Source organism: Pseudomyrmex gracilis, unplaced genomic scaffold (assembly GCF_002006095.1).
Source record: "Pseudomyrmex gracilis isolate BER0280 unplaced genomic scaffold, ASM200609v1 scaffold_7, whole genome shotgun sequence".
Taxonomy (NCBI): domain Eukaryota; kingdom Metazoa; phylum Arthropoda; class Insecta; order Hymenoptera; family Formicidae; genus Pseudomyrmex; species Pseudomyrmex gracilis.
Genome location: NW_018020591.1, coordinates 1,263,356 through 1,291,354, shown reverse-complemented (window position 1 = coordinate 1,291,354; position 27,999 = coordinate 1,263,356). Strand labels below are relative to the sequence as shown.

Genomic DNA, 27,999 nt, shown 5'->3' with positions numbered 1-27,999 from the left:
TATTTTCCTCTTTTATATACATATATATATACGCGTAAATAACAATACATACAACAAACAATAAATATAAATATATTGGATCAACAATGCCAAGTCACAAATATAAACACATCCATGTATATAAGGCAGACTTTCTATAAATCACACATATTTTGGTACATACAAGAGTTAATCTTTAAATACTTGTGTATATTGCAGAAAGTTACAAACATATATGCGAGATGAGGCCAGCCTCTGTTTCTCACTTTTCGGTATAAAAATAAGTATTTAAAAAGTACGAGAAAAAAATTATAAAGATAAATTAATGCAACACAAGTGCTTAAGGATTGTATTACAATTTTAAAATAATTTCAAAATATTACGACCTTATTTAAACATTTTCGACAATTTTTCCTTTTGTACACTGTCCTTTTCTTTAATAGAAGTTGCAAATACTTGTAACTCCTTTTCAATGGTATTGCGTAAAGAAGGATCAATTTCAGCAGCCTTTCTTAAGTCTCTGATAGCATTTTCTTCGTCCCACACCCCAATGTACGCTTTACCTCGTCGATAAAGAGCTTTCACATTGTCTGAAAATGAAAAATGTTCAAACCGAAGTTTGAGCTTCTCTTATGATATAGTGCATTTTACAATCTGATTCCTTAATCACACACCTGGTTCTGTTTTTAACACTGTTGTACAGTGTTCAATAACCGAATAAAATTCTTTATTTATAAGCTTACATTGTGCATAGTTCAAAAGTAATGGTATCTTCATTCGGTTTAAAGATAACCATTCCTCATCATTTGGCTTTTCTCTAAAAAATTTATTGAATGAGAAGATTGTCATTTATAGTAATGTATGTCATATTACTTCTGCTTGAATTTAAAAAAACTTACGCTAGCATCAGTTGCTCCAACATTCCAATAGCCTGTGCATATACTTCACATGCATTATCATATTTCTTTTCTCTGAACAAGACATTTCCCTTCTCCTTCAGATGTGGAATGTTTTCAAGTTTCTCATCTTCTGTCATCTGCCATGATTCTTTCTCATATTCATTTGGAAATAGTACATTGATCAGTTCTATAAAAGAAAATTAAAATAATCTATTAGTTCGGTTATTTCACGTAATAGTTTGTATTCGATAAAACAAATTTTGCTTCTAAAAAGAAAAACAATAAATGTAGAAAATTAATAAAACTACAATTCAAAAACTTTTGAGAAAATAATTGATATTATATCTTACAATTGCGTACCTATTGTAAATTCCAAATCTTGAGGATATTTTATCAGTTCATTCAGGTCATCATAACCAATGCCCTCATTTTGAAGTGTAACACCGCAACAATGATGATTGCGCTTTTGTGATTGCAATTTCCCAGCTTCTCTTAATGTCTTCGAGAAAAAAGGATATGCAGTTACTAGCTAAAATAAAATACATTTTATAAGAATATAAAATATATACTGTATCATGTTATGAATCTATGAACATACGCTTTTATCGACTTTAAAACGAGCGACTTCATTCAATGCCATTTTTTGTACAATTGCTTCCCACACTTCAAGCTTGAACTTCTTTCCTAACACAAGTTCCATTGGAAGTCCCATTAGATTTTTCATTGTCCTACTGTCGTCTATCACTGTCTTGTCTGAATCACATTTTGTAGTTCGAAAGTGAAATAAAACCTGCAAAGGGTTAATGAGGAATTTGTAGAACAATGCATAAAAGCACATAAGTATAAAAGTTAAATAAAATATACATACCTTTGTTCCTGGCACAAAATTGATGGGTTTTGTTCCCGCATGAAGAACAGTCTTCTCTATATATTCCTTATCATTCATGACAGCAGCATATCTATAGATAAAAAAATAGTAAATTAATATTATAACATTGTTCAATATTTCAATAATTTTAAAACTCACAATACAAGCAACAAAAAGAAACAAATTTGCATAACCTCATCGTTTATTCTGGTCTCTAAACAATATTTTCTAATTTGAAAAAATATATTTTATATTTTATCTAAAACACGTTACTAACATTGTTGCTTTGTTTATATTGTTGTATTTTGTATTTGACTTACACAGACTTGCCACTATATTCCGATCTTAAAATGCTCGTCTTTATTTAAACAAGTAATATACTTGCTTATCATTTTGTAGCAGATGTCATCCTTATCTATTGAACAAGACAAGACTAATAAACCAATAAACCATTAAGTCAATAAAGAAGATTTATATGAATTTTTTATTAGAAAAAATCATTCATTTCAACTCAGAACAGATGTAAAAAAGATGTTTAATCTGTCATTTGATAATTAATTAATAATTAATTATTTAGTAATATTAATTATCAAGTTAATTTATAAGTTATTCTATTACTTTCGATCAAATATTAATATTATAATATAAATCAATCGTAGTCTAGCATTCTAGCTAATACAAGCTAAAGGCCACGGTGTAAGATAGGTCTTACACCGTGCTAAAGGCCGAAGCACAGACTTTTGCATAATGCATAAAGCCTGTTCTACATTGATCGCAAGCGCAAACGCAAGGAACAGGTCTGGTAGAATTGACTAATCGTATTGATGAAATCAGCCAATTGACCAGCGTGATTGGTCAATTCTACGAGATCTATACCTTGCGTTTGCGCTTGCGATCAATGTAGAACGGGCTTTATGCGTTATGCATTATGCAAAAGTCTGTGCTTCGGCCTTTACACTTGTGATTACTTCATTTGCTTACGATTAAAATTTTTTTTATATGCAACTGTGACTACAATACTTTCAATAATCACTGTCAACACCAGAAATCTATAGTATATGTGACGTAAATTATTTATATCTTAGCATCGGATATATAAATATGCTTAAATGTTGTCGTCATGATTTAATGATAAAATATGACAAAGACAAAACTAAGGCATTGACTTTCGAAGTCTTAACTTTGATATTGATCATCGATGATAGCAGAGTAGTACTGTTGAAATCGATTTAGCGATCATCAATCGAACGGGTATACTTAATCGAGTGATACATTTTATACGTTTTTGTTTTTAATTCTCTTTTATGTTCACTATATTATTGAAAAATAACGCTACACGCAATAACACCGTAACTGCAAATTTTTGAAAGTAAAAAAGAGCGAGACGAAGGTGCAAATAGGTAGATTGCGCAACTGGTTCCGAAATTAAGATATGTGAGTTAGACACTATTATTGATTTGGTTTTGCGTAAACATCGTTCGTTTTCACACAAATTTTATTCGATTTGCCGATATACATGTACATAAAAACTCGAAACCTTATCGTGCATTTGACATAAATCTTCTCATTACAACACACATGATTGGCGATTAAATTCCATGTGTGCTCTTCCGTGACTATGCACAAAACCTGTGAATAATCAGATTGAAACAAATTGCAATTAAAATAAAAGTTTCAAATTCAAAAACTGCACGAACAATAAGGGAAAGAATAAATAATTTATAGTGAATAAATATTTTGAGTAAAACCTAGACCAAATACATGTAGAGCTCTCTTCTGTTTCTCTCCTAACCTTGTCACAGACTTAACGTTACATTTTTATCACCAAATCTCTAACGGTATGATCGGCGTTTTGCTTTCTCAGCGTTCTATTTGTATTAAAAGAAACGTGCAACGTAAATATTGTAAATAAAAATTTGATATACTGCAATAAGAAAAATAAAAGAAAATTTATAGTCAACAGAAAATTTATAGTATTTCTGATATATGCAAAAGAATGAAATTTTGATACATATTTTTGTTAAATATATAATTCTTTAATATCTGAGTACAATCCAATCGTTCTATTTTCTAAGTATTTTGTTATCTGAGGATTTATTTCTCTCCACAGTCGAAACCTACTCTAAAAGGTAGATATAAATATTTATTAATTGCGGAAGGAAAGAAAAAACTGCTGTGATTGAAATGGAGGATACTTTACCACAAAAAAGAACTGCAGATGTGTCAAATGGATTCAAAAGTCAGGGCTTTCAACCTTTCTTGACAGGTATTTCAAAAACTATTTTTTGTACATTATATGAATAATAAATAACTTATATATTTTTTTCATAGATGCAGATGTCAAAGAGATTAAGATACCTGTTATGGGAGATTGTGGTCACATTAGTGGTAAGAATTATATCATCTTTTTTTATCTTGTCTTAAATTGAGAATTGGAACATAGAAGTAAGTTTGGAAATACAACAGATTTTGTTTTGTTGTATATTCGTAACAAAATTATTTATACAAATTGCAGGTTTTACTTTTTTAAAAGACTCTTACATATAAATTTGAAGTTTATATTGTATAAATTTTATTTTAAATTCAAAATATGCGGTTAAATTTAGGAAAATGGTGGGGACCAGAAGATAAGCAACCTATAATAGCAATACATGGCTGGCAGGATAATGCAGGAACTTTTGACAATTTTGTGCAATTGTTGCCATCAGATATATCTGTGCTATGCATAGATCTGCCTGGTCATGGTTTTTCTTCTCATCTACCAAAAGGCCAATACTACTATATGTTTTGGGATGGGATTGTGACACTGCGTAGAATTGTTAAATATTACAAGTGGAACAAGGTTAGCCAAGGAGTTATAATGTTATACAACGATTTTCAAAAATTGTTTTTTACTTAAGTAACAAAAAAAAATGAAAAAGACACACATGCTTTGCTTTATAAAAAAATAAGTATGCATTTTAACTTGATAAGTATGGAACACCTTTTATATATAAATCTACTGATCATATCAGTAGATTCAAACATGATTTATATTATGACTTGAATTACACATAGTCTTCCATATTTATCACAATATATTCAAGTTTTTCTATGATCATCGTATTAACAATCAAGTATTACTAAACCATGTTGAAGGAGGTTGACTGTTACACATGTACACTTGATATGTAACTTATTGCAGTAAAAAACCTATTTATTAAAATAATAGTATAATAATGTAACCATGACATTACTTAAGATATACTGTTAAATATCGTTGTATAACTGCAGAAGGTTTTCTTATTGGGTTTCCATATATAATGAGCAAAGAAGCTTAACTCAGCTACAACTTTGTTGCATTTTTCAAACTTTTGGATGAGAAACTATACATCGATTTTTGTTTAATTGTTAAGAGCAAAATTGATTGTAAATTAAAAAATAGAGCAAAAGAAATAATAGTGAGACTCCTTCCATGCAGGCAAATGGTGGGGTCCTAGAGACTGTCAACCGATAGTGGCACTACATGGTCGTCAAGATAATTCAGGAAGTTTTGATAAATTAATGCCGTTGCTGCCCAATATCTCTGTTCTTTGTTTGGATTTACCTGGGCACGGTTTATCTTCCCATTATCTAAAGGGTCAATTCTATTATGTCTATTGGGACAATGTCATATTTCTTCGTAGAATTGTTAAATATTTCAAATGGGAGAAGGTTAGCGAATTTTTAGAAAAATATTTATTTATTCTCTTTGTTTTGCACTTAAAAAAAAAAGAGTTTTGAATTATTAACACTACACGATAACACAATGTTCACAAGTTTTTTGATGTTCGTATCTAACAGTCACCCTTGTTTACACTAAAAAAAAATTATTCAGTATTTTCACTCACTTATAATGCATGACAATGAGCAATTTCATATGTGTGAGATTATGCATGAATTGTGAATATGTTGTGATATATATGTTATGAAAACAATATGTGCAAAAGAATTACATATTTAAAATACACACACATCTTGCACATATTTAAGATACACACACATCTCGCATATATTTAAGATAATGTATTAAGATAATGTGAATTTATTTTTTACTGTAGAATTACTAATTTTACTATGAAAATAGGTAAAATTGCTCGGGCATTCACTGGGCGGTGCTATAGGCTTCTTGTATGCCGCATCCTATCCGGATGAAGTTGAATGTCTCATAAGTCTGGACATCGTTAGTCCGAGTGTACGAGACGTTAAAACAATCGCTTCGAATACTGGCGAATATATCGATAGATTTCTGAAATACGAGACGTTAACTATGGAAAACATGCCAACCTACGAATACGACAAAATGATTGATATTGTGGAAAATGCATATCAAGGTGGTATCACGAGGGAGGGAGCGAAAATATTAATGAAGCGTGGTATGCAACCGCACGAAAACGGCACATTTTGCTTTTCCCGTGATGTAAGGTTGAAGGTAAAGACATTTTTTCGCCGCGAATTTAATAATAGCGTTGATATGACACATACAAAATTTGTTCGTATTATTTTTACACAGGTTGCTCTTTTGGGCATGATCTCCATGGATTTAGTGCTCGCCTATGCATCTCAGATAAAATGCGCTTATCTCAACATTCGTGCCGTTCCTGGAATGAAATTTGATCAGCCTGAAAATTATCAAAAAGTATTGGACGTTATAAGACAGTCGTCTAGAAAATTTGAATATCACGAAGTAGAGGGTACGCATCACGTACATTTGAACAAACCTGACAAGATAGCACCTATAATTATTAATTTTTTAAATAATTTTTAATAATTTGATTATTAGAATGAAATGTTATTTATAAAATAATATATTGTTACTTAAAAGTAGATGTTTTGACGAACAATCTAAAATCTAAGCTAAAAGTACCCGGGCAAGTACTTTTAAGTGAAAATTTAAATTGGAAAATACATTGAAGTGCATATGTAGTTTTATTGTACATATGTAGTTTTATTGTACATAACTTTAAAATGTCATGAACAAAATAAAAATTTATTGATTTGCGAATAAATTTTAAAGTTACAATAATATAGTAGATTAGAAACATATTAAAGTCAGTTAATAAATCTTCTGCTGTGTTGTATGTAAAATCAAGGTGCTTCAGTGTAACAACAACAAGAAACTGCTGTGATAAAAGATAAATTATGATACTTCCGTAAAATGTTTTTGTTATACGTCATAAAATGCGCTTTTCCGAACGTTTAATTATGCTTTTACACTGTAACTAAATTGAGTTGTTTTGTATAGTTCGTCTTATAAAAAAAGAAAAGAATTGATAGAAAATAAATTATTTTGCTTCTACAGACACGTCACAATGACATATTGTCTGTTGTGTTTAGTAGACACCTGCGGTAGCGATAATGCATTAATGCTCGACGGCCGAGCGATCAGATGCAACTTATACCGGTTTATACTTATGCAATCAGGCGAACGATAAGCGCTGTGAAGCGCAATATTTTCTTTTTTTGTTTTTTATGAATTTCATAAAACGGATTTTATTGGTTTAGAAACGTGATCTGCGACGTTCCAGATAGATAAATTTAATACGCCATATAATGCTTTTTATTGTGCTGCGTAAAGTGTCGGAAAGTAATGTACTCGAAAATTTCGCGAGGATTATTTTTTTTGAATATATACATCCGTGTGGAACCGTTGCGCGGGGTCTTTGACCAAACTGCGAAAGAAAACGGTATATCCTCGAGATATTGAGGCTGTTGATACAGATGGCCGCGAGTATTGGCAATGGTCAAAAGAGTCACAACGTTAATTCGTTTATTCAGCTGCTGATAGTTACGTGCCACGTACAAGATTAAACGTTGAAAACGCATTTGTCACATCTCACTTTGCGTATCTCTCAGTATTTCTAAATTTATTGCCGTGTGCAGAACTATAATTACAAGTAGTTTACTTATTAATATTTTTTGTTGTTATATTTTTTACGCATGCAAAAGGTAAGTAGAACAATAGAACAAGGACGCGTCGCGTAGTTTTTTGCGTAAATTGTACAATTTTGAAAAATTCGTGAAGCTACTCGACAATCGGCTCTTCCCGAGAATCATAAAATCAATCTCGTCGCGAATTGTAACAGTTGGTCGAAGAGGCAAAAAGAAAAAAAAAATAATCCACGAAGTTCAAGAGTGAAGTCATATTAACGCATTTTGCGCAAGAGACAGAAAGGTGTAAAATAAAAATTGCGAGTTCCCGGCGCGAATTATTGGCCTGGACTTCTTATCAGGTGACTTCTGAATACGTGGCCGCGTCCTATCGTGTGTGCATGTTATGCGCGCCAGTAATTATCGGCGATAATAGTGCGGTCACAGAAAATGAATATGAATATGGCATACATGGACACACAGGTAGACAGCACCTCGCGCCACTTGCCTTGACACATCTTTACGCGCGTGTCTCTTTGCGCATAATTCCGCAAGAAGCTTCCTTAGACGATGCCGAATATAAAAAAAAAGCGTGCATCAAAATTCAATCATACGGTAAGTTTAGACCGTCGTGTGCGTTTTTAAGAAAAAAATAACACATTTGCGATTGTAATCAGTTCCCGAGACCTTTGAGCTAGGTAGATTAGCGTGTAAATTAGCTTCGTTAGATTTCTGTTTGTGTAGTTGATACTCCGCAAGAAAGCAAGTAGTCAACTGCGAGTGTACGTTCATTTACAGTAGAGAGAGATTACACGTTGACATTATTTTTTGATACACAATATTGCTACATCGATGATGCGCTTTTCTTGTTATATGCATATTCACATAGTGACAGTTACAATCGATTTGTTATACAATTACATTTTATCAGCCGTTGCTTTATGAAAAATATAACGACTGTTCTTGAAAATAATTCGAGCCCGTTTGGAAGTGCGTAAATAAAAGTGTGCGAGATAAGAATATCTCGTGAAATCAAAAATTTGTCTTTGCGATATTTGCACACAAGTTTGTTCTCGTTTCGTTTGACGCGCGTGGACGTGAGGCTGTTGCGGCAAAAGAGACACGCAAATATAATAATCAACCCGATTCATCGATCCCAACGATCAACAAACTTTTTATTTTCGAAGTTTGTTCGTTCGGCTCGAGTTATCAGGTTGATCAATCAACGATCGTCGGTCAAATATATGTATATATATATATATATATATAATCGATAACGTGAAAATACTGTGATCTCATCAAGATTCCGCGCTTCGGATCTTTCTCTGAAGATAACTCTGATAGGCCAACGAGATTTGTTGCAATTCCGCGTCGGTAGGTGTGTAAGATGCGTAAGTTCTCAGACGTGCTCTAGACATCTCCAAATCCTGTTGTTGCGAAAATCAACATGTAAGTAGTTTTTAAACCACTGAGTCAATGAAGTACTTTTTGAATTCTCACACGTTATTTAGATAAATTATTTTCGTTTTTCTCTTATTGTCGCTCTCTACGAATATTTTTTACATTTTTCTTTGTCTTTCTACTTAAAGAAGTATGTAGCAAACCTTTAGAAGAGCTTGATTGCGAATGCGAGATTTTTCCAAATTTATAGGAAGACGTGATGATGAATCGGAAACGTTAACATGATTCCTATTGCGAATTTCATTACGTAATTTATTACTGTAAAATAGAGAATAATAATGTTGCTTGGGAATAATTGTTTTTGTATTAACAATATTTATATTAGCGTGTAATGTTAAATTTCTCAACAAATACCGTTCTGTTACTTCTTGTTCGAATTGCTGTTCTTTTTGCAGGTACTCGTCGAAAACAGTTCCAATGTTGCCACTCTTTGCCATTTTGCAATAAGTCTACCATACAATTGACAGTGCAATATACACTAACGACCAAATTTGTTTTACGATTTTTTGTGTTGATTGAAATTACTTTTTAATACAAAAGAAATATAAATTTTACGAAAAAGGAAAAAGTTCACACGTTTACCGGTGTAGAGTAAATTGGTTTCTACGGTAACCCAAAGTGACGGTAACGCACAAGGTAAGGTCGGATCTGCAATGATCGTGACACCATTGTAGACTCGGCCTAATGAGGATCGAGAGGTTAAAAATTTAAACACCGCGTTTTGTACAGTATTAGAATATTTTCTTCTAAATTCTCTTTATACACATGAGAAATAGGGAACAGTTTAAAAATAAATTATATATTTTCTTAATAAATCTATACTCACAATTTTCTAATGAATATGATACATTCACGACTCCTACAAATATTCGTGCAAAAAATTTATGCTTAAATCTTGTATAATACAGTTTTTGATGGGAGAAGATACATAACGTTCTTTTCTTTACAAAAATCAATTCCAATTATTTTGCTTATTCTTCTAACGACTGCGATTTTGGCTACAAAAAAGTCACATAGTTTATTATGTGTGTGTGTGTGTAAGCTCCATTAAAATATTCGATTCACTCGTACCTTCACTTACCAGTATGTATATGTGACTCGGCAACGAACGCTCGACCACCTCTGACAATCGTCCCTTGCCCAGCTTGTGTTCTTCATCTGTGTGTTTTAGACAATGTATTACAAAAAAAAAACAATCAGCACAAAATATATTAAACATTCTTAAATTACGCAGTAGACGTTATTTACCTGCAGGTGCAGTTAACGATAGAGTTGGAAGCGCAACAAAACCGGCCACCAACGGTCGTAAAACCCAGTCGATCTTTCGAACGTTTCTGGGCAATACGTAAATATCAATCTGCAAACACATAAGGAATAGAAAAATTATATATTATATATATTTTATACAATATGAATATAAATTGTCACATACTTGCTTTTGTCCGGCAAACATAAAAGCGTCGCTGCCTTCCATAGCCAGGCGTAGAGTGATGAGATAATCGGAATGATTCTTTATAAAGTACGATATACAAAATGGTGTGCGAACCCATCCGTGCGCTGGCATTTTGGCTTCCAATCCGATCACCGTGTTCTCGACCAGCAAAGGAGCTAAAGTCACACTGCTACTGGTCTCTAATGCGGATTCATCGTTTGCTCTGTGAAAGGAGAGGAAAATTACAGGCGCGATTTATATGAATCAAATTTTTTTACCAGCAATTTTCGTACCTTTTCCATCTAATAGTATACACTCCGGTACTCATAGGCTGCTCGCCGCCTGTTTTTGGAATCAAACAATAAGCGTCAGTCCCTGTCTCGCCGTCGCATAATGTAATACCCGTTAAAATGGACTGATTGTCGGAACTGTTCTCTCTTTCAATGGAATCTGCCTGATGTTTCGAACAAAAGTTCATTGTAACATGTAAAACTTTCCTAGATAATAATTTATTTTCAGTTAATTGTGAAAAATAAAACTCACCAATTCTATAGTTGTGCTTAGAATGTTTATGGGCCACGGAGAAACACATGTGATATGAGGCATAATGATGAAGGGTTCGTTAACAAATCCTTTTGTCAGCGGCTCGAACAACGTGGTGTAAAATTGCGTCGCGACTTCGAACGGTTTTTTAACTGCTAACGTATACGTCAATTCTTTGCTTCCTCTGATTTGTTCGGTTCTGGAATAATCCGCCTGCAACACAATTGCGATAAATAATTTGCGCAGAGATAACATGTTTGATATATGCGTACCTTTATTACGATATTTCTGTCGCCTATTTTATGTGCTCTAATGTAAACAGTGTGTTTGGCCGAGGAGCCCTTTGACATGTCACCAACAAGAATCGATACTTTCGATTCCTTATTCAACATGTTTATGCTTAATTCAGCTGAAATATATTTTTTATAAGACAATTTCATAATTGTTCATGATTGTTTCATAGAACGAATAATATTAAGCTACAAAAGTGTAAAATAAAAAATTATAAAAAAAACTTTATAAAAAAACAAAAATCAATTATTCACAAAAAACATACTCGATTGATCGTTACTACCGTCAGACACGAGTATCACATGTAAACAAATTGCATTAACATTCTCGGTGGCTGATAAAGATATTGTGATGGGCAGCCACTCTCCTAAGAGCGCGGGATTATTAGATTCTGTGTTTATATTTAAACTTGATTCTTCCTGCTTGATTTCCGCGTGAATTAATGGTCTTATTGCCTCAAACTCGCCTCCACTGATAATAACACAAATAAAAACTTCAAGCCTCTCACTCTTTTTTTTTTTTTTTTCACAACAGTTAATACACGTTTTAAAAACTGTTCTTCATAAACATACCGAAGATGCTGTATTTCAGGATATAAACGATCTAACAAACTCGTTTCTCTACCCATCGCTGAGAATCTCAATATGATGCAGCAACGCGCCTTATCACCTATTTGCAACGAGACCGTGCTGACGCGAATTTCTACACCGTCGTTCTGATGAGGCGCCCTAAATTTAAAGTAAAACTTCTTTGTTTCTTTTGCTTGAAAGATCAGATCGGATTGTTGAGCATTACTAACTGGAATCTCGGCATTGTATCCCGGACCACTGATCGTTATTAACACGTTAGAAAATTCAATGATGCCGCAGTAACAGTTTCTACAATAAAAGAAGATACAGTTTGTGAGCTTTGAAGAAATGTCTTTCTTTGTAAATATAAAGAAGATTTTCATGTGACTACCTTACAATAACTTCCACCGTCACCGGTGTGTTTACCGCATACGTTCGCTGCAAAAACCGCGCTTTAAGCTCGACGAATGTCATGTTATTGTCATCGATTGTAAAACTACTTGGCTCGGGTCGGCTCAGTTCCAACATCCACTTCTCCATCGCAAGATGTTTAACGTCGTCTGGCAAATCCGGCTCTGGATTCGGTGGCTTTCTCTGTTTTAAATGCAATGTTCAATATTTTATTTGCACACACAGAGTGATCACGACACATAAAATAAAAATGTTTTTTTTTTTTTCAACCTGTAGTATATTTGTAACATTATTGTAAATAAACGCTTGTCGCTCCTCAGAAAACGTAGTTGAAGGTCCTAGTGCTTCGAGAGCTAAAGTGAGATAATCTTGAATGCTGGTGGACAGATACGCGGCTCTCAACGCGTTCTTCAAGATGTCCGTGAGCAAGACCGGCCATCGTTCCCCATGATATTCCCACAACATGTGCATCAATAATCTAATCATTCGAAGTTCACAGTTTTCATGTTGTTAGTTTCATTTTATTGCACAACGTACATGTTTTAACGCAAGAAAATTGATTTTTGAACTTACGTGAGGACCTTGCCGTAATCCCGAGCATTGAAGTACTCCTCTGCCATTTGCACAACTGTAAAAAAGAATATTTTATGTATTTTATAAATACGTCACAACTACTCAGACTTTTTTTTGGAAGCATATTGTATACCTAACAATCGTCGCATTCTAGGGCAACGGTACACTTTGAATTGCGATATCGCGTTTCCCAATAATCCAATAATGATCATCTAAAAAAAAGTAACGTTTATAGCAATTTATTTGTTATCGTAATTTACTTTTATCCAAAACTGCAGATGTATATTCGTCTTACGGAATGATTAACTGTTTTCTCTCTGTATTGCAAAGCCTGTATGCCAATAGCTTCTCTAGCTGTATCTGCAGGTTCCGCACTTAATTTTCCGGGCCTCCACGGCCGTTGTCCATAAAATTCAAGTTTCTCTTCTCCCACTAACGGATCTGGATCTGGATAACTATTTATATTCTACAAATAAAATATGTTGGGTAAGCGCAACTCAAAGTATAACACAGATTTCTTAGAAAACTAGTCATACTTGACAGAGTTCTTTGCACGCGGACTGTCGTAAACCTGCGTGATTGGCAGCTAATTGAAAATAGTATCCAGGATGTTGAGTTTGAACAGCGGGCAATCCCTGACGAATAGCTTCGTCAAATAATTCTGCAAATGTGGAATACTGGCTACTCATCCAAGCGTGGTGTTCAAACATAAGTTCCTTCGGACCAGTTTTTAACTTGAATCTTATAAAAGGTATAAAAAATGACAGAGTTAATTATTATTAAATTGCTAGTTTTCAATTGTGTGTTGTTCAATCTAATAAAAGATGTTATTATTGTTAAAATACGGTAAGCCATTACAAGACAAATTTTTTTTTTTTTATACACAAAAATATTTGTACCTTTCTGTATGGAGCCTAAATTGAGAAATAGCATCTTTTGGAAGATTCAAACAAAACATTATCCTGCACAACTTATAATTTATAAACCCAGCAACAGTTTTTATTTCTACCGCGTTTGTATCTGTCATTCTTGTTTCTAGTAAATTATGATAAGCCTGCATATAATGCCTGTGTAAAATATTCATGTATTAATAAATGTATTAATAAATGTAAATAAATTTTATTATAAAAAAAAACAATATTTCTAATCTTACTTTTGAGCAAGATGCAAATCTTGCTTAAGTTCGTTTAAGAATGCCATTTTAAACTGATGACGAACAAACAAATATTGATGAACATTTTTAGTGAGCTGATCGCGATGACTCTTCACGTTCTTATATTCATGATAATAAAAGTTTTGCGCCAAATCGTAGAATGCCGTCTCTAGTCTGCAACAGATATTGAATACTATTTTATCTGCTCTAAAATAGAACAAACAAACAAAAATATAAATCTAAGAACCTGGATATATATCCTAACAGATGATCAGCGTGTGGAAGAACATATAATAATTTTGCTGTCAAATCGCAAGCTCCGCATAGTGCTGTTGCACGCTCGGTTGCAACTACATCTTCAGAACCAGGAAGCGGTTGAACAGCACGCTGTATCAATACCACAGCTAGTTTTGTACTTCTTCCATCAAGTGCAGCTCTACAAAAAACATACATGTTCATTTGATCAATTATAAAATTTCATGTTGCATTGATGATACAATAAGATCAAAACACATGCTATTATAGTTTTCTTATTACCTCAGGGACTGCACTCTGGAAGCACATTCCATTTTCTTCTCATTCCACAAAGGATCATTCCAGTCCAAATCGTAGAATACAACAACTACAGAAGGAATATCATTAAGATATTTGTTCATCCAGTTTCTTTTTAATATTCCTTTGGGAATATACCATTCATACGAGCTACGCTAAAGTGTAAAAGAATAATACAAGCAATATGAAACATCGAAACAAACGATTTCTGCAAATATGTGTTCTAATGCTGCTATTATTAAACATAAAAATTATACCTTGGGTTTAACAGTGGGAAATTCATGGGACAAGCTGAGCAATTTAAATTGAACAGCTGCACAGTCTAGTCTACGATTGTTGCTAAATGCATCCCAGATAGAACGATGTACTGGATTCGCGACATCCAGTCCTGTCAGCCCTATCAGAGCTAATGGCTTAGCAGTTAATTCTGCTGGCAACTCAAACATTATTTAGCACTTCACTAAAAAGACCAACGAATAATTAAGCACACAATAGCGAATGTGAATTTTTTTTTTTCACGTAATGTAATAGGCGAAATATATATATGCGCTTCACATGATTTGACAGTTCGGGTTACAAATAGCACGCGATGTCACAGTAGGAAATGGACAACAACAATGCGCGAGGTTAGAAAGGTCAGAAAATATCGATTATCGAAGCTCCGTCGCGCGACTCGAGTGCGATATCGAGAATTAATTATTTTTTAAACTTTTGAATCAAATTACAAATGACAATGCGCACAATGTTTTGCTGTGTATATTTTATATTTATATTTACATTAGTTCAATATATATTACATTTAGTTTATTTTCTAATTCAATTAATTAATTTATTATATTAATTTTTTGATTATTATATTACGTGTGTGTAATTCTCCCATTACACATTATCAACACATTTAATAATTTATTAACAAGCGGAAAAATCTGTTTTTCTCTTTGATTCTTTGACATACAATATATATAATTATGCGATAACTCGGCGTTCCAGCATAAAAGCCGTTGCGTCCGATATGTTGGCTTCTTCCTTCTTGGCTTCCTTCGTCGGAGAATCGGGGGAATTCAATTTCGTATGTTCCGGTGTCAATCGAACGGTGGTACCGTGTCGACTGTAGTCTTCGATTTCTCCGATCGGTTGATCAACATCCTGTTCTGTATTTTCATTATATTTTCCCTATTTATATACGTGAAAGAAAATTAAAAAATTTTACTTATTTACGAATACGAAACTCTCTCGAGATGCGCATCTTGTATTAACACGGCGAAATTTTCTGATGCTTACTTGCAGAATCCGCAATAACTCTCTCCGAAATTCTGGACTGCAGACGAGATATATGTGAATATAAATCGCGTAATTGCTGAGTTCCACAATTGTCGAGCATATCCGGAAAATTTGATAGTTAGGATTCAAATGATAACTCCTGTACAGTATCGACGTGAGACCAGCCGGGATCGTCGTCACGAAAAGGCACAATATCATTGTCGTCGTCAATATCGCCAAATGTTGCTCCTCTCTACAAAAGTAATTTTATTTTACATTCATTTATTTATTTGTATTTTATATATTTTTCTTTTGTGAAACTAAAAATTATCACTTACTTATATCCCCGATTGCGAGACAGTAACGACGTGTCGTGTGCGTTTTTGTTTCGCAACTTGTACGCGGTTGCGTTGAATTGTCGAGTACGCGCGTTCAATTGAAGAAACCTCTTGATGATCGAACTGTTCAGTATAATAAACAATATCGACGGACAAATCTGCACGACGAATTCCATCATCCAGATATACAATTTCCACGTAGGTTTCTTCGTAACGAGTACGTTTTCACGCAACGTGAACAAAGTGCCGAGTTCGTCCTGCGTCGCGTGAACGATCCTCATAACCGACAGCGGACCGCTTATCTAAAAGCAAGATAAAAAGATAGACTATTCCGTATGTTTATTTTTTGTACGAGATATTTACCACAAAACCGGCGATGAAGGAAAACAATATCAGATTGTGGACGTTTTTTCGCGCGTTTCCCGTGCGGAAGCGGGACGGGAAGAATACGAAAATGTATCGATCCACGATTAAGCACAGCATGATGAAAACACTGGCGACCGAGAAAGCGTTCATGATCACGAGTTCGAGATGAGCGTGATAGAAAGCTGACGGATAATTGTTGCTCATACCGTAGCCCAGTCTCAGCGCTGAAATTTAAACAATTCTATTGTAAAAAAAAATACACACGTTTGTGTGTTATTCACTTTTTTGAAAAAAAAAAAAAACATTACGTAGCATTTTCGTTTGAATACAAACTGATCATTATCCAAGACAGTGTGACGCCGATGTGCGCCAGCGCGAGTCCGCTGAGATACAAATATGCGATTCCGCGAAACGTCGTGCTGGACAGCACAATCAAGATCGTGACATTACCCAAAAAGCCGGCGGCTAATATAATCGGAACTACAATGCTGTAAGAAGTGTGCACCAAAGATATCGCGTGAGTTCGAAGCACGTCATCTTCGACGGATCCCGTGGTGGAATTGTCATCTTTGCAACACAACAGTGTGCTGAAATTATTGTTTGAATACATACACGTGTGTTCAAGTAGCGCACATTAATTCGAGTAACATTTTGTTTGGAACAAGATGCGCAAGATGTAACATATATTTACAATTACATTATATATTTTACAAGATTTATTATACGATATTGTATAATACAACATATACGAACCCATAAATCACTCCTGTCAGCATCGCTGTAATGACTGTTAGCCGTGAAAATTAAAATACCTTTAAACAATTCTATGATATGCAAGTTGATGAAATTACTTTTTCGCGGATTTGTCACATCGTCGTCGTTTGACTTCGCTTTGATCACAAATCTGCTTTCATCGAAGATATAATAGATTCTAACAAGTTTGACCGCGCGATGTGTATTTACCTCATAAACGTTCTCGCTTCAGAAGAACAGACACTGCGCAAACTCCACGGGAAAGGTGATGATGAGGGGTGCATGGGGTGATTATTTAATCACGAGACAAGACAAGATACTTGAAACCTTTGGTAAATCAGGTCAACCTGCTTGAATAAATAATAGAGAGATCTATTATTATGTTGTTGATGAACATTTCAGCACATAATAACACAGCAGGTGAAAATATTGTGGTATAAAATATTTATAAAAACAAGGAAAACTTAAAATAAAATCATGATTGTCGCGCGTGCATCAATATTGATATTTTTTTAATTTGATAAAACATGTGTTTTCAATTTGTTGATATTTTCCAATGAGAAAAAAATAAAACTAAAGAATAATTAATAATCCCCTGTGTATTGACATCTCTGTTATTCTTTTTATTTTCCCACACACTTAACGCTATCACATATAAATATCTGACGACATGTCACCTTATAATAAACTTTTGGTGAAAATGTAAATTGAAAACATAAACTGTGTGTTTTTCTTTATTTTTGTGCGAAGAATTATCTACAATGCAAGAGATTTTTGATATTTGAATTTATTTGGAAATTACTTTCTTTGTTTTCTAATTTACATAATAATTATTTATCGTAATTTACGTCACAATTTAAATTAATAAATTTGTAATTTCTGCTTTGTTACTTGAGAGGATATTACAAGTGTTCCCGATGACGTTAAAGGTCACCGAAGAAAATGATTTTATCAAGTTAAAATCGATAGAACGGAAGCGAACGGTTTTTCAGTAACTACAAAAACTACAGAACATGCGCAACTTCCAACAGTCCCGATAAAAAACTGCACATTCTTAAAGAAAAAAAAACAATAACCTTATTTTAATAAAGATCAAGGCATTCAAGACTTGATTGAGAACAAAATACTGATTCCTGTGACGAGTCAAAAACGACCTTTTGAACATTTTCTTCGAAATTGATGAGACAGACGATCGGGAAAATGTCCATTACTGAAAAACAATCGACAGTGTCATCAAAGAAGAACGTCCCTACAACGCTTGCGGTCAATTCTTTCAAGCATAAAACACCATCAAAGACACTTCTCTCGCCCCATCGCATTTCCACTCAGCCGATCAATAAAAACACATTGACGACAAACAAGTTCGAGAAGGACAAAGAATGACGACGACTCGATATCCGCCAACGTGAAAGAACAAATCAGTCGGTTTTGAAATACAAAGAAGCAAGCCGCTGGTCCGATGATATCTCGGTCGGTCGTATAAAAAATGAACTGTGAATAAAGAAACGGATATTCATACACGGAACTCGCGAAGAAAGTTGATTCTCAGCGTTGAGAAACGCTCATCTTCAAGTAGCAACACGTAACGAACAAATGTCTATCACGTCGCAAAAAAACATCTCGAGCAAAAACGCTGAAGCGGAGAATAAAAATAATGTCGCTCACAAAGAAAACGCAATCTCCGTTGCAAAGCGATCAATCTTGAGCTGAGACTTAAAGAGGAGGGAAAAGAATCTAAGGATGAAACAACGAATGCCGCGCGCATAAAACTATAATAAATCTAAATAAACTTGCTTGTAAAACCTCATAGAAAATCACTTAAAGTTTGTGCCCAGAACGAAACGTTTCTTTGCGTTTCTATATCCCGAATACAATGTTAAAAAATCATGAAAGAAGCAAGACAATTAGTCGTTCTATCAAAAAAGTTCGTAAAATAAAAAAGAATGGAATTGTCACTCGCAAGAATAAATTACCGAAGATATTCGATCACCTCTCGAACTTGCTTGCTGTCTAACAAAAAGATGAGGAAGAGAGAATTCAGCTTTAAAAACTAAAAGAAAAATCATCTAAAATGATTGAAAACATATTTGAGTAATCGTTGAAAGCAGTCAAGTAAAGTGTCATCGAAAATTATTTGAAACACGATTATCTGAAAACAACGATAAAGAAAACTATTTCAAAAAGTAAAACTATAGAAGTAAAAACTGTTTTAAAGTTACGCTAATTTATTTCCTGGTCAGTGTGTTATCGACTGTCAAATCCATTTCGTCGTTTTAATTCGAGTAAATTTCCATAGAGGCGCCATATTTCTTCTCTATATTTTCCGCACACATCCTTCAGATGGTGCTGGACGGTACTGAACGAAGGCTGAAGGAAAAACAGAGAAATGTCACGTTCTTATATTTGTATTTTTGAAAAAAAACATGTGCGCGTAATGTCTCAGAAATTATATAGTCTGTTATCTCGACGAGAAATGACTAATGACAATTGTAAATTTATTACATATACCGACAATTTAAAATACACACATTGACAATTTTTGTAAGTTTGTTTACTTGCAAGCTCGAGTGTCGAACACAAGTGTTTCTCTCATTAATTTAATTAAATGTATGAATTTAGATCAATTAAACGATACACGTTTCTGTGGCTATTATGTTCTAAGTTTTCACAGTTTTTTCCATAAATCATTAAAACAAAAATTGCATTAATAAGAGAAACCACTTTATAAAGTTAGCATGTTCACTTGTGTCAAAAAGATAATTAAATAAACATTTTTTATTGCAGGACCGATGGTTCGCGAAAGAAACTCGGCGCAACGTATTATGCGGAAGTCTCGTTGAGAAAATGTGCTGTTACCTGCTGGAATCCTATTTGGTCCGTTTTTATGTTCAAAAGTGTCGACGTTTTGTGTCAAACATCAGACTAGGATATGTGGTCTGTGGTTTCGGTCTGATAGCGTTGTTGGAATTTTTCGGAGCGTTTGTGCACCCGTTCGAGGTCTCGTACGATGAGAACTTTGCGTATCCCTACGAAGGCAACATACACGAGTTTGTGAGCGCTCTGCGACACAACGAAAAGCCCGAGGTCGAGCCTATAAACGAATACAAGCACGTCTTTCTCTTGGATCAATCGCAGAAGTGTAAAGAAGAAGACGCGGACGACGAGATCCGTCTTGTGTTCGTAGTAAAGTCCGCGTTGGAAAATTTTGACAGAAGAATCGCGATACGTAACTCATGGGGAATCGAGAAAAGATTCTTCGACGTGCCAGCGAGGACCGTGTTCATAGTAGGCACGCATCCAAACGACGGAGAGCTCGACGCGAGGCTAAAACTTGAAGCGGCTGTCTACAAAGATGTCGTACAAGCGGAATTTACAGACTCGTATTACAACAACACCATAAAAACGATGATGGGTTTTAAATGGCTGGTGAAATATTGCCCCAACTCCAAATTCTACATGTTTGTCGACGATGACATGTACGTGTCGATGAAAAATGTAGCAACGTTTATCAAAAACCCGGGCAATTATCCGCTCTATCTCATAGAAACCGGAAAAGTATACAGTGCACACAAGAGAGAAATCAAACCATCCGATTTGATGTATTACGAAGAAACCAACAGTGTTAGAAATGCAACATACACCTCAGAGATCAATGATACAAAAAGTTTTATCGCTCGTAAATCTTCAAATGAAAATACTGAGAAAAATGAAATATATGAGAAACGTGAAGATCTCGGGCTGAACACATCCGTATTGAACAGAACGAGGCGAGAAATTCTCAATTTTGATCCGCTCGACGATACAAGAATGTTCGCAGGATTCGTATTTATGCGGTCATCGCCGCAGCGACACAAATTCTCCAAATGGTACGTTCCGTTGAAGGAATATCCGTACAACTTGTGGCCGCCGTACGTCACGGCTGGTGCGTACATCCTGTCCAAGGAAGCCCTTTTGGATTTGTATTACGCCAGTCTCTACACCAAGCACTTCAGATTCGACGATATTTATCTAGGTCTAGTAGCCAAGAAAGCCAATATAGTACCATTTCATTGCGAAGAGTTCCACTTCTATAAAAAAGCTTACACGAAGTATAGTTACAAGTACGTCATAGCGTCTCACGGATACGGAGATTCTAACGAGCTTCTAGAAGTGTGGAATGAGCAAAAAAATCTTGGAAACGCTTAAAAACAACTATTAGGTAATAGAAGATGTAATGTATCCTGGCTTTAGACTCGACTCTTGCCTAATCGAGATTAAGAAACAGAGAAGACTATGTGTGTCACAATAGCATATTTTGTAAAAACAAAAAGAAACTATCGTTTGCAAAATTGTATATATTAATGCTCATATATCACATCTGTTTATATATAAACATGCAATATGTTGATTTCTAAACAATTTATTGTAAAGATATCCTGTTGCTTGATCTAAAAATTTTATTTTCCCATAGACTGATTAGTGTTAGGTTTGTGAAACCGTCGGACATCCGACAATTTTATGAACTTATACAACTTTACACATATATTTTCTACAACATAATATTTCATAAAACCTAAGAGAATTTATAATCAGTATATTTCATAAAAAACCTAAGAGAGAATCTTATGACCTAAAAGTTTGTAAGTATCCTTATGATTTTGTACTTGTTGATTAATTAATAAATTACACCTCTGTGATAATATAGGCACTTACTGATAATTTAATAAATACATTGTACAGACACTCTTGACACACTTCTCAATAGCGCTGTTGCTTTTCAATATTAGCTTTGATCAATGTCTGATCCAGGCTCACAGCTTCCTTTTTGATCATGTTAAGCAACAACTGCGAACTTTCCAAAATCTATAAAACAAAGATAATAACTATACCGTAATGTAATGTAAAAAATTTATGTAAAAAATGATTATCAGAAAATACACAAGCTGTAATTTTACTTTTATGTACGCCGTCTCTGTATCAGAAATAGTTCTGTCATATTCGTTCCTAACGGAGATTCTTTTCGCCAGACTATCGTTCAGTTGTGTTAGTTTACACGACATCTTCTCGATTTCACGTTGCAAATTATTCTTCTCTTCCTCCTGGGCTTCTATCTGGGCTTGGAGTTCCGAACGTTTTAATTTCATTTCTTCCAAACCTACAAACACTTTCGTTATATGAATAAACTTAACTGCTCGATATTGATCATTTAGATATAAAACTGTAATAGATTCAGTTTTTTTTTTTCGGAAAAATCTAATCGCGGAGATTTCTTTGTTATTGACATTTCTAGGTTAAGCAACGTAAAATTACATTTAACGAGCTCCTGGTTGTACGTCTGAAGAGCAGCTCCGTGCTGAGACATTGTGAGTTCTTCATTCATATAAAACTTCATAAGAAATACGCGTATCAAAGGGTAGGATAAATATCAAAGATAAATACAAGATAAAAATATCACTTTCATCAGAGAACATAGAAGGTAGTGGCGAACTGTCAAAAGCACTCGATGTCAAGAGGGATGTTTGGCGAATCGGTTCATCTCGATTAGCTTTCTCGTAACGCTCGGCAATACTTCTGTTTTTCTCGACAGCGTCCGTTCAGCTGTGATCAGTCAATATTTACCACCACTGAGAAGTTGTCAAAGTTCCCGAGTTTAGTCAACAGACACGTTTTGGCGCGCAGCTCTTCGTAAATGACATCTCGCGCACGCGCGCTGGAAATTATAAAAATTCGAACGTTTCTCGCATGATTTTCCCGCATTATTTCTGTCGTTCACAAAAATCCGTAGTAGCGCAATAGAAGTTGCGGCGCAGACAATAAAGTGACAAATTCGGTCGAACTCGTCCACTCGTTCGTACATTGTTTATCTTGTGTGATCGAAATTGTGCTCTCTCTTTGTAAATTTCCCGATTGAAATTTTTGAAAGAACAAATCTTCAAAAAAGTGACTACTTATTTATATTTAATTTTCGAATCGACGCGGAGAAACCGCATAGGCGGCACGTCGCGGGCGGGAACAATTCGCAAGGATAAGCCGCGAGCGCGCTCGCTCACACCTGAACTCGCCTTTTAAAGCTAGGCGTCGGTGGAAAACCGCACGCTACGCGATGAATGTGGATAAATGCGCCTTTCGCTCGCGAGCGCTGAAGCACCAACCACTCCTGGCTGTTCCAGTCGCGCGAGTTAGCGCGAACAAGGTGCGGAGAGCGACTCGACGAACGGCTCTCAGTCGATTCTTGGATCGTATCTTGGATCTTTTGCGGATCGACGCGATTTTACGCGATCGTGCATGTGCGTACGCGAGTGAGTCACGAGTGCTGGAAGATTCTGAGAGAAGGAGAACGGGAGAGGAACCCGTATGGACCGAGAAGCGGTGAACACTTGTCCGACCGATCGCGCGATCGGTACGTCGTGACGAAGATCCGAGGTTCACGCACCACGTTCGGTCCCAGCGCACGTTTCCAGAACGAGAGAGAGCAAAAAAGCCTGTTCGCGAAGAAGTTCGCTTTCTGTGGGGAGAAAATCTCGCGACACCGATTGACAAGGTACACATACACAAGGACCGGTCTCTCGCGAGCGAGTTTGACGCGAGCATCTCGAGCGGAACGATTTCGGAGAGGCGGCGACGCTTTCGACGCCAAAAGACGCGCGCGCGATTATCTTCCCGTTGACGCTTTTTGCGGCGATTTATATTGGGAAATATGTTGCGCGCACAAGCTCGCGAACTATCTATGGCGCCTGCGCGCCGCTCACATGTGACTTACCAAGTTTATTTAAAAAATAAATAAATAAAAATAAAAGTTACCGACGTGAAAAAAACGTAAAGTGTAAATAATTCAATAACCGGTCGGATTTACGTGAACGAACGTATTTCGGACAACGGCTCTATCAGTATCTCACTCGTTCGACTTTTCTCTTATTCGCAATCTCTTCTCTCATTTTTCTCTTTCAAAATAAAAATTGAGAACAAAGTAGCCGTCGAAAAATGTCAATTTGTTGTGAGACACGTTAATGTTAATGAGATGTTGCCTTGAAAGAGAAAAGTAGGAGGAGGCGAAGGGTGTGCGCGCATTGCCGATCGGAGATGCACATGTCCTTGCCAGGTGACATCATCGTCACTAAATAAGGATGCGCCCGGCACAATAAACGCGCACTGCCTACGATCGTCAAGACAATTCCATGATAATGCATCGTTTTGCAATCACACACATACGCGAGGCGATTCCTCAAAGGAATGCCACACCTAATTATGGAAATCTAAAGCATTTAAATCGAAGAGCGCGAGACAATAATCGACACTGTCAGACAAAATCTAAATAATCGATCGTAGCTCGCAACACACCTTTAAAAATTTTGAAAAAACATGTACAGATGCTAAATGTTGCGAAATATTTCTGTTTCAGATATCAACAAAACGTAAACAATGCGTATGAAGAACAATTTCTTCCTCAAGTTTGCAATACACAAGAATGAAAAGAAAATACGCTTCTGTCACATCGCGTGCTTACAGTAAGCACATTTTCTCTTCTTCTGTTTCTTTTGTTCTTCAGCAATCGTGAAATTTCCGATAGTTCGCTGACCACAGAGTTGAATTTATTTATTTCTGTTTTAGACAAGAACTAAGCAGGTGTTACTGATCGATCGCGTAATATTTGCGTTCAACATTGTGAATGCACTGATAGAAAAATGCACACTTCGAGATACGCTGGATACCACATTAACGCGAGCCGCGATTACGTTACAGATGGCGAAGAGAGCCACAGAGCTCCCTCGGATCGCACCGTGTCCGAGTATATCGTCGCTAACGAACACACTACCATGGTAATACATTTCATCCGATTTGTAGCAAAAAAAAATTGTCGTTTCAACTTGCAATATTCTATCATATTTATGTGATTTTTTATAATTTGTATTATAATTTTTTGCAATTGATGTATATTGGCAATGTGATTGTTATATTCTTTTCTTTCAGGTGAAACCAACAAGAAAGAATGACAAATATGATAGAGAAGAAGAAAGGAGATCGAGAAGCGTGCACAACACTCGCGACTCGATGTTGTCCGGATCTCCTAAACACGGCTTACATTCTCTTCGCAAAAGTGCCTCACACGGCAGCATCTGTGACAACGGTTCGGATATATACGTCACCAGTGCTGCGTACAGAGCCACTTCTGACATAAGGTGGTCCATATTTTTATCTCGATTTACTGCAATACGTATTAGATATTCCGTAAAAAATAATCAGTGATACGTGTATGTAATTTTATGTTTAAAACAGTCGGATATCACGTCATAGTTTAGCACCGAGCTCTAGATTGGACCACAGAGCGCCTAGTCATTACAGCTATGGTTCCGGTAGATCGGGCACTTCAACGGTGAAAACTCGCACGTCACGGAAAGGCGGTATAATCGTGGAGACCATGTCGACGCCGAATCCTTTCTGTCCAAACACCAAAGGCGTCTGTTGCCTCATGTTATTTCTCAATCTTGGTTTGCTGCTGGTTACTTTAGGCTTCGTCATCGTCTTACAGTTCTTCCAACCGTTAGTCGTTTGGTAAGAATACTGTGAGAATATTAAATCATATGTATTTTTTCCAGAATTATTAAATTACCCAACGTAAAAAATATAACACAATGCATAATGTGTTATGTAAGAACTTAATATGAATATTTATTCTAGGATCTTGGGAATAGTATTTCTCATATTTGGATTTCTGACACTAATCGGTAGCCTCGTGTATTGTGTACACGTGTTCAGAAACGCCAAATATCCGCAGGATATTAATCCGGAAGATTGATTGAAACTGAAGAACATTGCAGTTGTGCCATATTTACATCCAATTTTCTTATTATAGGATGTCAAAAATTTTTCCAAATCAATTTAAAACCTGGTAATGTAGTTGGTGAGAGAACATCAATTATATATGACATACGACAACGACTCAAAGCTTTTTTATGTTTTTAACAATGACAGTATATATTTTTATGCATAATGTAAAATTTCCTGATGACGAAGCTAAACTTTATATATATTTCCTATTTGCGTTTTAATATCGAACATACGTGATACAACTGAACTTTTACTATGTTATAATGAATTTGGTGTATTTGTGGACGAAAATGACAGAAAAACTCGTGCTATTATGCCAGTATAAAATCATTTATCTTTTGCTTTTGGTATGTATCATTTATGTAATTAAGCACATTAAATATACAAAACAGAGTCACATGAAATATAATACGTAGAAAATTATAAAATATCGGACTATAAATATAAGAGATTATATATATATATAATATAATAATCATCTAGAGAGTATATTACAGACAAAATGTTATAAAGTATTTTTTTTTCTAAACTATAAGAATAGCAAGAAAATTCTTTGTGTAATTAATCACGTGACCGAAGTCAGTAACACCGCCGAGGTCAGTGACCCCGCCAAGGCCGCGCGGCCGAGGTCAGTGACCCCAACAAGGCCGCGCGACCGAGGTCAATGACCCCGCCAAGGCCGCGCGGCCGAGGTCAATGACCTTACGGCAGTATGTATATAATATATATAATATATAATATAAAGTATAACATTATAAATATATAATATAAATTATATGTATAATATATATTATTTAATATATTATATTTTTATTTTATTATTATTATTATTATATATTATATGTATATTATAATATATTATGACAGCTAGTACACGTACGACAGTATGACATGAATCGAGAAACACATAACTGTCGTGTAATGAATAATAATATAATAATATAAAATAGTAAAATAAAATATTTTTTTAGTTTTTATATTTTTTACATTTTTGAAAGAGTATTACAAACAAATTCTTTATTTTACAATAATGACATGAATTTATACAAATGCATTGAGATCACTAACATTTGGAGGTAATGAATGTCATTTTGTGTGCGATAGCCTTATGTAGCGGTACTCAATCGTACGGTGGTCAATCGTACCGTGGTCAAACGGAATACGCCCGCTGTTGCATTATTCTATCTTTATTGCTCCCTAGATGTAAAACAAAGATAGAATGACGCAATAGCGCTGATAGCGTGTTCTCCGAACGCAGCCATTTGGGTGTGTTCAGACAACTCAACAGTTGCACAACGGTTGAGAGATAATCACTTATGATTGGATCATACTTTCGGTACCTTTGCCGGTTTTGAAGAATAGTCCTATCATAAGTGATGATCTCTCAACCGTTTTCTGAACGTAACCATTGCCGCGTTCTGTCTGCGAGCGCTCTAAGGCTGGATCCTCATGCAGACACCGGCGCTTTGACACCGAACGTTGATTGGTAAAAAGCAGATGGTGAGGGTAAATGGCAACCCTAATTTACCCTCCCTAACCGCTTTTAACCAATCAACGCTCGGTGTCAAAGCGCCAGTGTCTGCATGAGGATCCAACCTAAGCGATCGGTGTAAACTCGGTTCAATGAGAGAATAGGACACTATTCGCGCAGGGAAGAAAAAGCGGTCAAAGTGGGGAATACCGCTCCGCCACTTTTCAGTATCGTAAACATAGGGTTTGTTCGCGTCGCATGCCCCAACATGCTCCTACTCGCTCCAACGCGCTCTAATACGTTCGCGTCACCGGAAACAATATGGCGACTAGGTGTTCGCGTCGCGTTAGAGCGTACCCTAAGGGGCAATTAGGAGCATGCTCTAT

General features: G+C 35.4%; 7 protein-coding genes across 17 annotated transcripts; 3 read left to right on the top strand and 4 right to left on the bottom strand.

Annotated features, from left to right (window-relative positions):
* Positions 1-56: 56 nt before the first annotated feature.
* LOC109859127 (aryl-hydrocarbon-interacting protein-like 1) lies at positions 57-2,412 on the bottom strand. Its single transcript, XM_020437066.1, has 7 exons — positions 2,067-2,412; positions 1,747-1,837; positions 1,477-1,668; positions 1,239-1,407; positions 879-1,065; positions 654-796; positions 57-569 (listed from the first exon to the last, which is right to left on the bottom strand). The coding sequence occupies exons 2-7, from the start codon at positions 1,822-1,824 to the stop codon at positions 367-369; spliced, it is 972 nt and encodes a 323-aa protein (XP_020292655.1). The 5' UTR covers positions 1,825-1,837; positions 2,067-2,412; the 3' UTR covers positions 57-366.
* A 333-nt stretch (positions 2,413-2,745) lies between these two features.
* LOC109859102 (probable serine hydrolase) lies at positions 2,746-7,065 on the top strand. Of its 5 annotated transcripts, none has more exons than XM_020437052.1 (6): positions 2,746-3,180; positions 3,857-4,012; positions 4,078-4,134; positions 5,207-5,439; positions 5,852-6,196; positions 6,278-7,065. In XM_020437052.1, the coding sequence occupies exons 2-6, from the start codon at positions 3,931-3,933 to the stop codon at positions 6,530-6,532; spliced, it is 972 nt and encodes a 323-aa protein (XP_020292641.1). In that variant the 5' UTR covers positions 2,746-3,180; positions 3,857-3,930; the 3' UTR covers positions 6,533-7,065. The 5 variants fall into 5 exon arrangements, with proteins under 5 accessions (XP_020292641.1, XP_020292623.1, XP_020292608.1 ...); XM_020437034.1 differs by lacking the exon at positions 5,207-5,439 and adding an exon at positions 4,353-4,588 and having other exon boundaries at positions 2,749-2,997; XM_020437019.1 differs by lacking the exon at positions 5,207-5,439 and adding an exon at positions 4,353-4,588 and having other exon boundaries at positions 2,749-3,180.
* A 97-nt stretch (positions 7,066-7,162) lies between these two features.
* On the bottom strand, positions 7,163-15,229 carry LOC109859098 (trafficking protein particle complex subunit 11). 2 transcript variants are annotated; one of them, XR_002250670.1, is made up of 22 exons: positions 14,878-15,229; positions 14,606-14,775; positions 14,316-14,504; positions 14,069-14,242; positions 13,815-13,982; positions 13,452-13,656; positions 13,211-13,381; positions 13,049-13,127; positions 12,916-12,970; positions 12,613-12,820; positions 12,323-12,525; positions 11,935-12,240; positions 11,628-11,833; positions 11,344-11,480; positions 11,072-11,284; positions 10,822-10,982; positions 10,529-10,751; positions 10,345-10,453; positions 10,168-10,254; positions 9,451-10,094; positions 9,240-9,354; positions 7,163-9,062 (listed from the first exon to the last, which is right to left on the bottom strand). XR_002250670.1 is itself a non-coding variant. In XM_020437007.1 (20 exons), exons 1-20 carry the CDS (start codon positions 15,064-15,066, stop codon positions 10,068-10,070), a joined length of 3,270 nt encoding a protein of 1,089 aa, XP_020292596.1. In that variant the 5' UTR covers positions 15,067-15,229; the 3' UTR covers positions 9,970-10,067. The 2 variants fall into 2 exon arrangements, 1 of the variants encoding a protein (XP_020292596.1); XM_020437007.1 differs by lacking the exons at positions 7,163-9,062; positions 9,240-9,354 and having other exon boundaries at positions 9,970-10,094; positions 10,178-10,254.
* Positions 15,230-15,444: 215 nt separating this feature from the next.
* Positions 15,445-18,498, bottom strand: LOC109859485 (probable G-protein coupled receptor B0563.6). 5 transcript variants are annotated; one of them, XM_020437810.1, is made up of 8 exons: positions 18,414-18,496; positions 17,548-17,687; positions 17,338-17,371; positions 16,918-17,171; positions 16,582-16,808; positions 16,219-16,520; positions 15,902-16,133; positions 15,446-15,793 (listed from the first exon to the last, which is right to left on the bottom strand). In XM_020437810.1, exons 3-8 carry the CDS (start codon positions 17,358-17,360, stop codon positions 15,587-15,589), a joined length of 1,245 nt encoding a protein of 414 aa, XP_020293399.1. In that variant the 5' UTR covers positions 17,361-17,371; positions 17,548-17,687; positions 18,414-18,496; the 3' UTR covers positions 15,446-15,586. The 5 variants fall into 5 exon arrangements, with proteins under 5 accessions (XP_020293408.1, XP_020293399.1, XP_020293390.1 ...); XM_020437819.1 differs by lacking the exon at positions 17,338-17,371 and having other exon boundaries at positions 15,445-15,793; positions 17,035-17,171; XM_020437801.1 differs by lacking the exon at positions 17,338-17,371 and having other exon boundaries at positions 17,548-17,684; positions 18,414-18,498.
* A 1,186-nt stretch (positions 18,499-19,684) lies between these two features.
* Positions 19,685-21,532, top strand: LOC109859477 (beta-1,3-galactosyltransferase brn). The gene is made up of 2 exons (XM_020437777.1): positions 19,685-19,878; positions 20,122-21,532. The coding sequence occupies exon 2, from the start codon at positions 20,182-20,184 to the stop codon at positions 21,520-21,522; it is 1,341 nt and encodes a 446-aa protein (XP_020293366.1). The 5' UTR covers positions 19,685-19,878; positions 20,122-20,181; the 3' UTR covers positions 21,523-21,532.
* A 524-nt stretch (positions 21,533-22,056) lies between these two features.
* Positions 22,057-22,993, bottom strand: LOC109859514 (Sjoegren syndrome nuclear autoantigen 1 homolog). 2 transcript variants are annotated; one of them, XM_020437850.1, is made up of 3 exons: positions 22,627-22,993; positions 22,272-22,480; positions 22,057-22,179 (listed from the first exon to the last, which is right to left on the bottom strand). In XM_020437850.1, the coding sequence occupies exons 1-3, from the start codon at positions 22,706-22,708 to the stop codon at positions 22,075-22,077; spliced, it is 396 nt and encodes a 131-aa protein (XP_020293439.1). In that variant the 5' UTR covers positions 22,709-22,993; the 3' UTR covers positions 22,057-22,074. The 2 variants fall into 2 exon arrangements, with proteins under 2 accessions (XP_020293439.1, XP_020293449.1); XM_020437860.1 differs by having other exon boundaries at positions 22,272-22,471; positions 22,627-22,989.
* A 462-nt stretch (positions 22,994-23,455) lies between these two features.
* On the top strand, positions 23,456-26,253 carry LOC109859506. The gene is made up of 6 exons (XM_020437842.1): positions 23,456-23,857; positions 24,716-24,821; positions 24,925-25,133; positions 25,285-25,493; positions 25,591-25,866; positions 25,993-26,253. Exons 3-6 carry the CDS (start codon positions 24,999-25,001, stop codon positions 26,108-26,110), a joined length of 738 nt encoding a protein of 245 aa, XP_020293431.1. The 5' UTR covers positions 23,456-23,857; positions 24,716-24,821; positions 24,925-24,998; the 3' UTR covers positions 26,111-26,253.
* Positions 26,254-27,999: the final 1,746 nt, after the last annotated feature.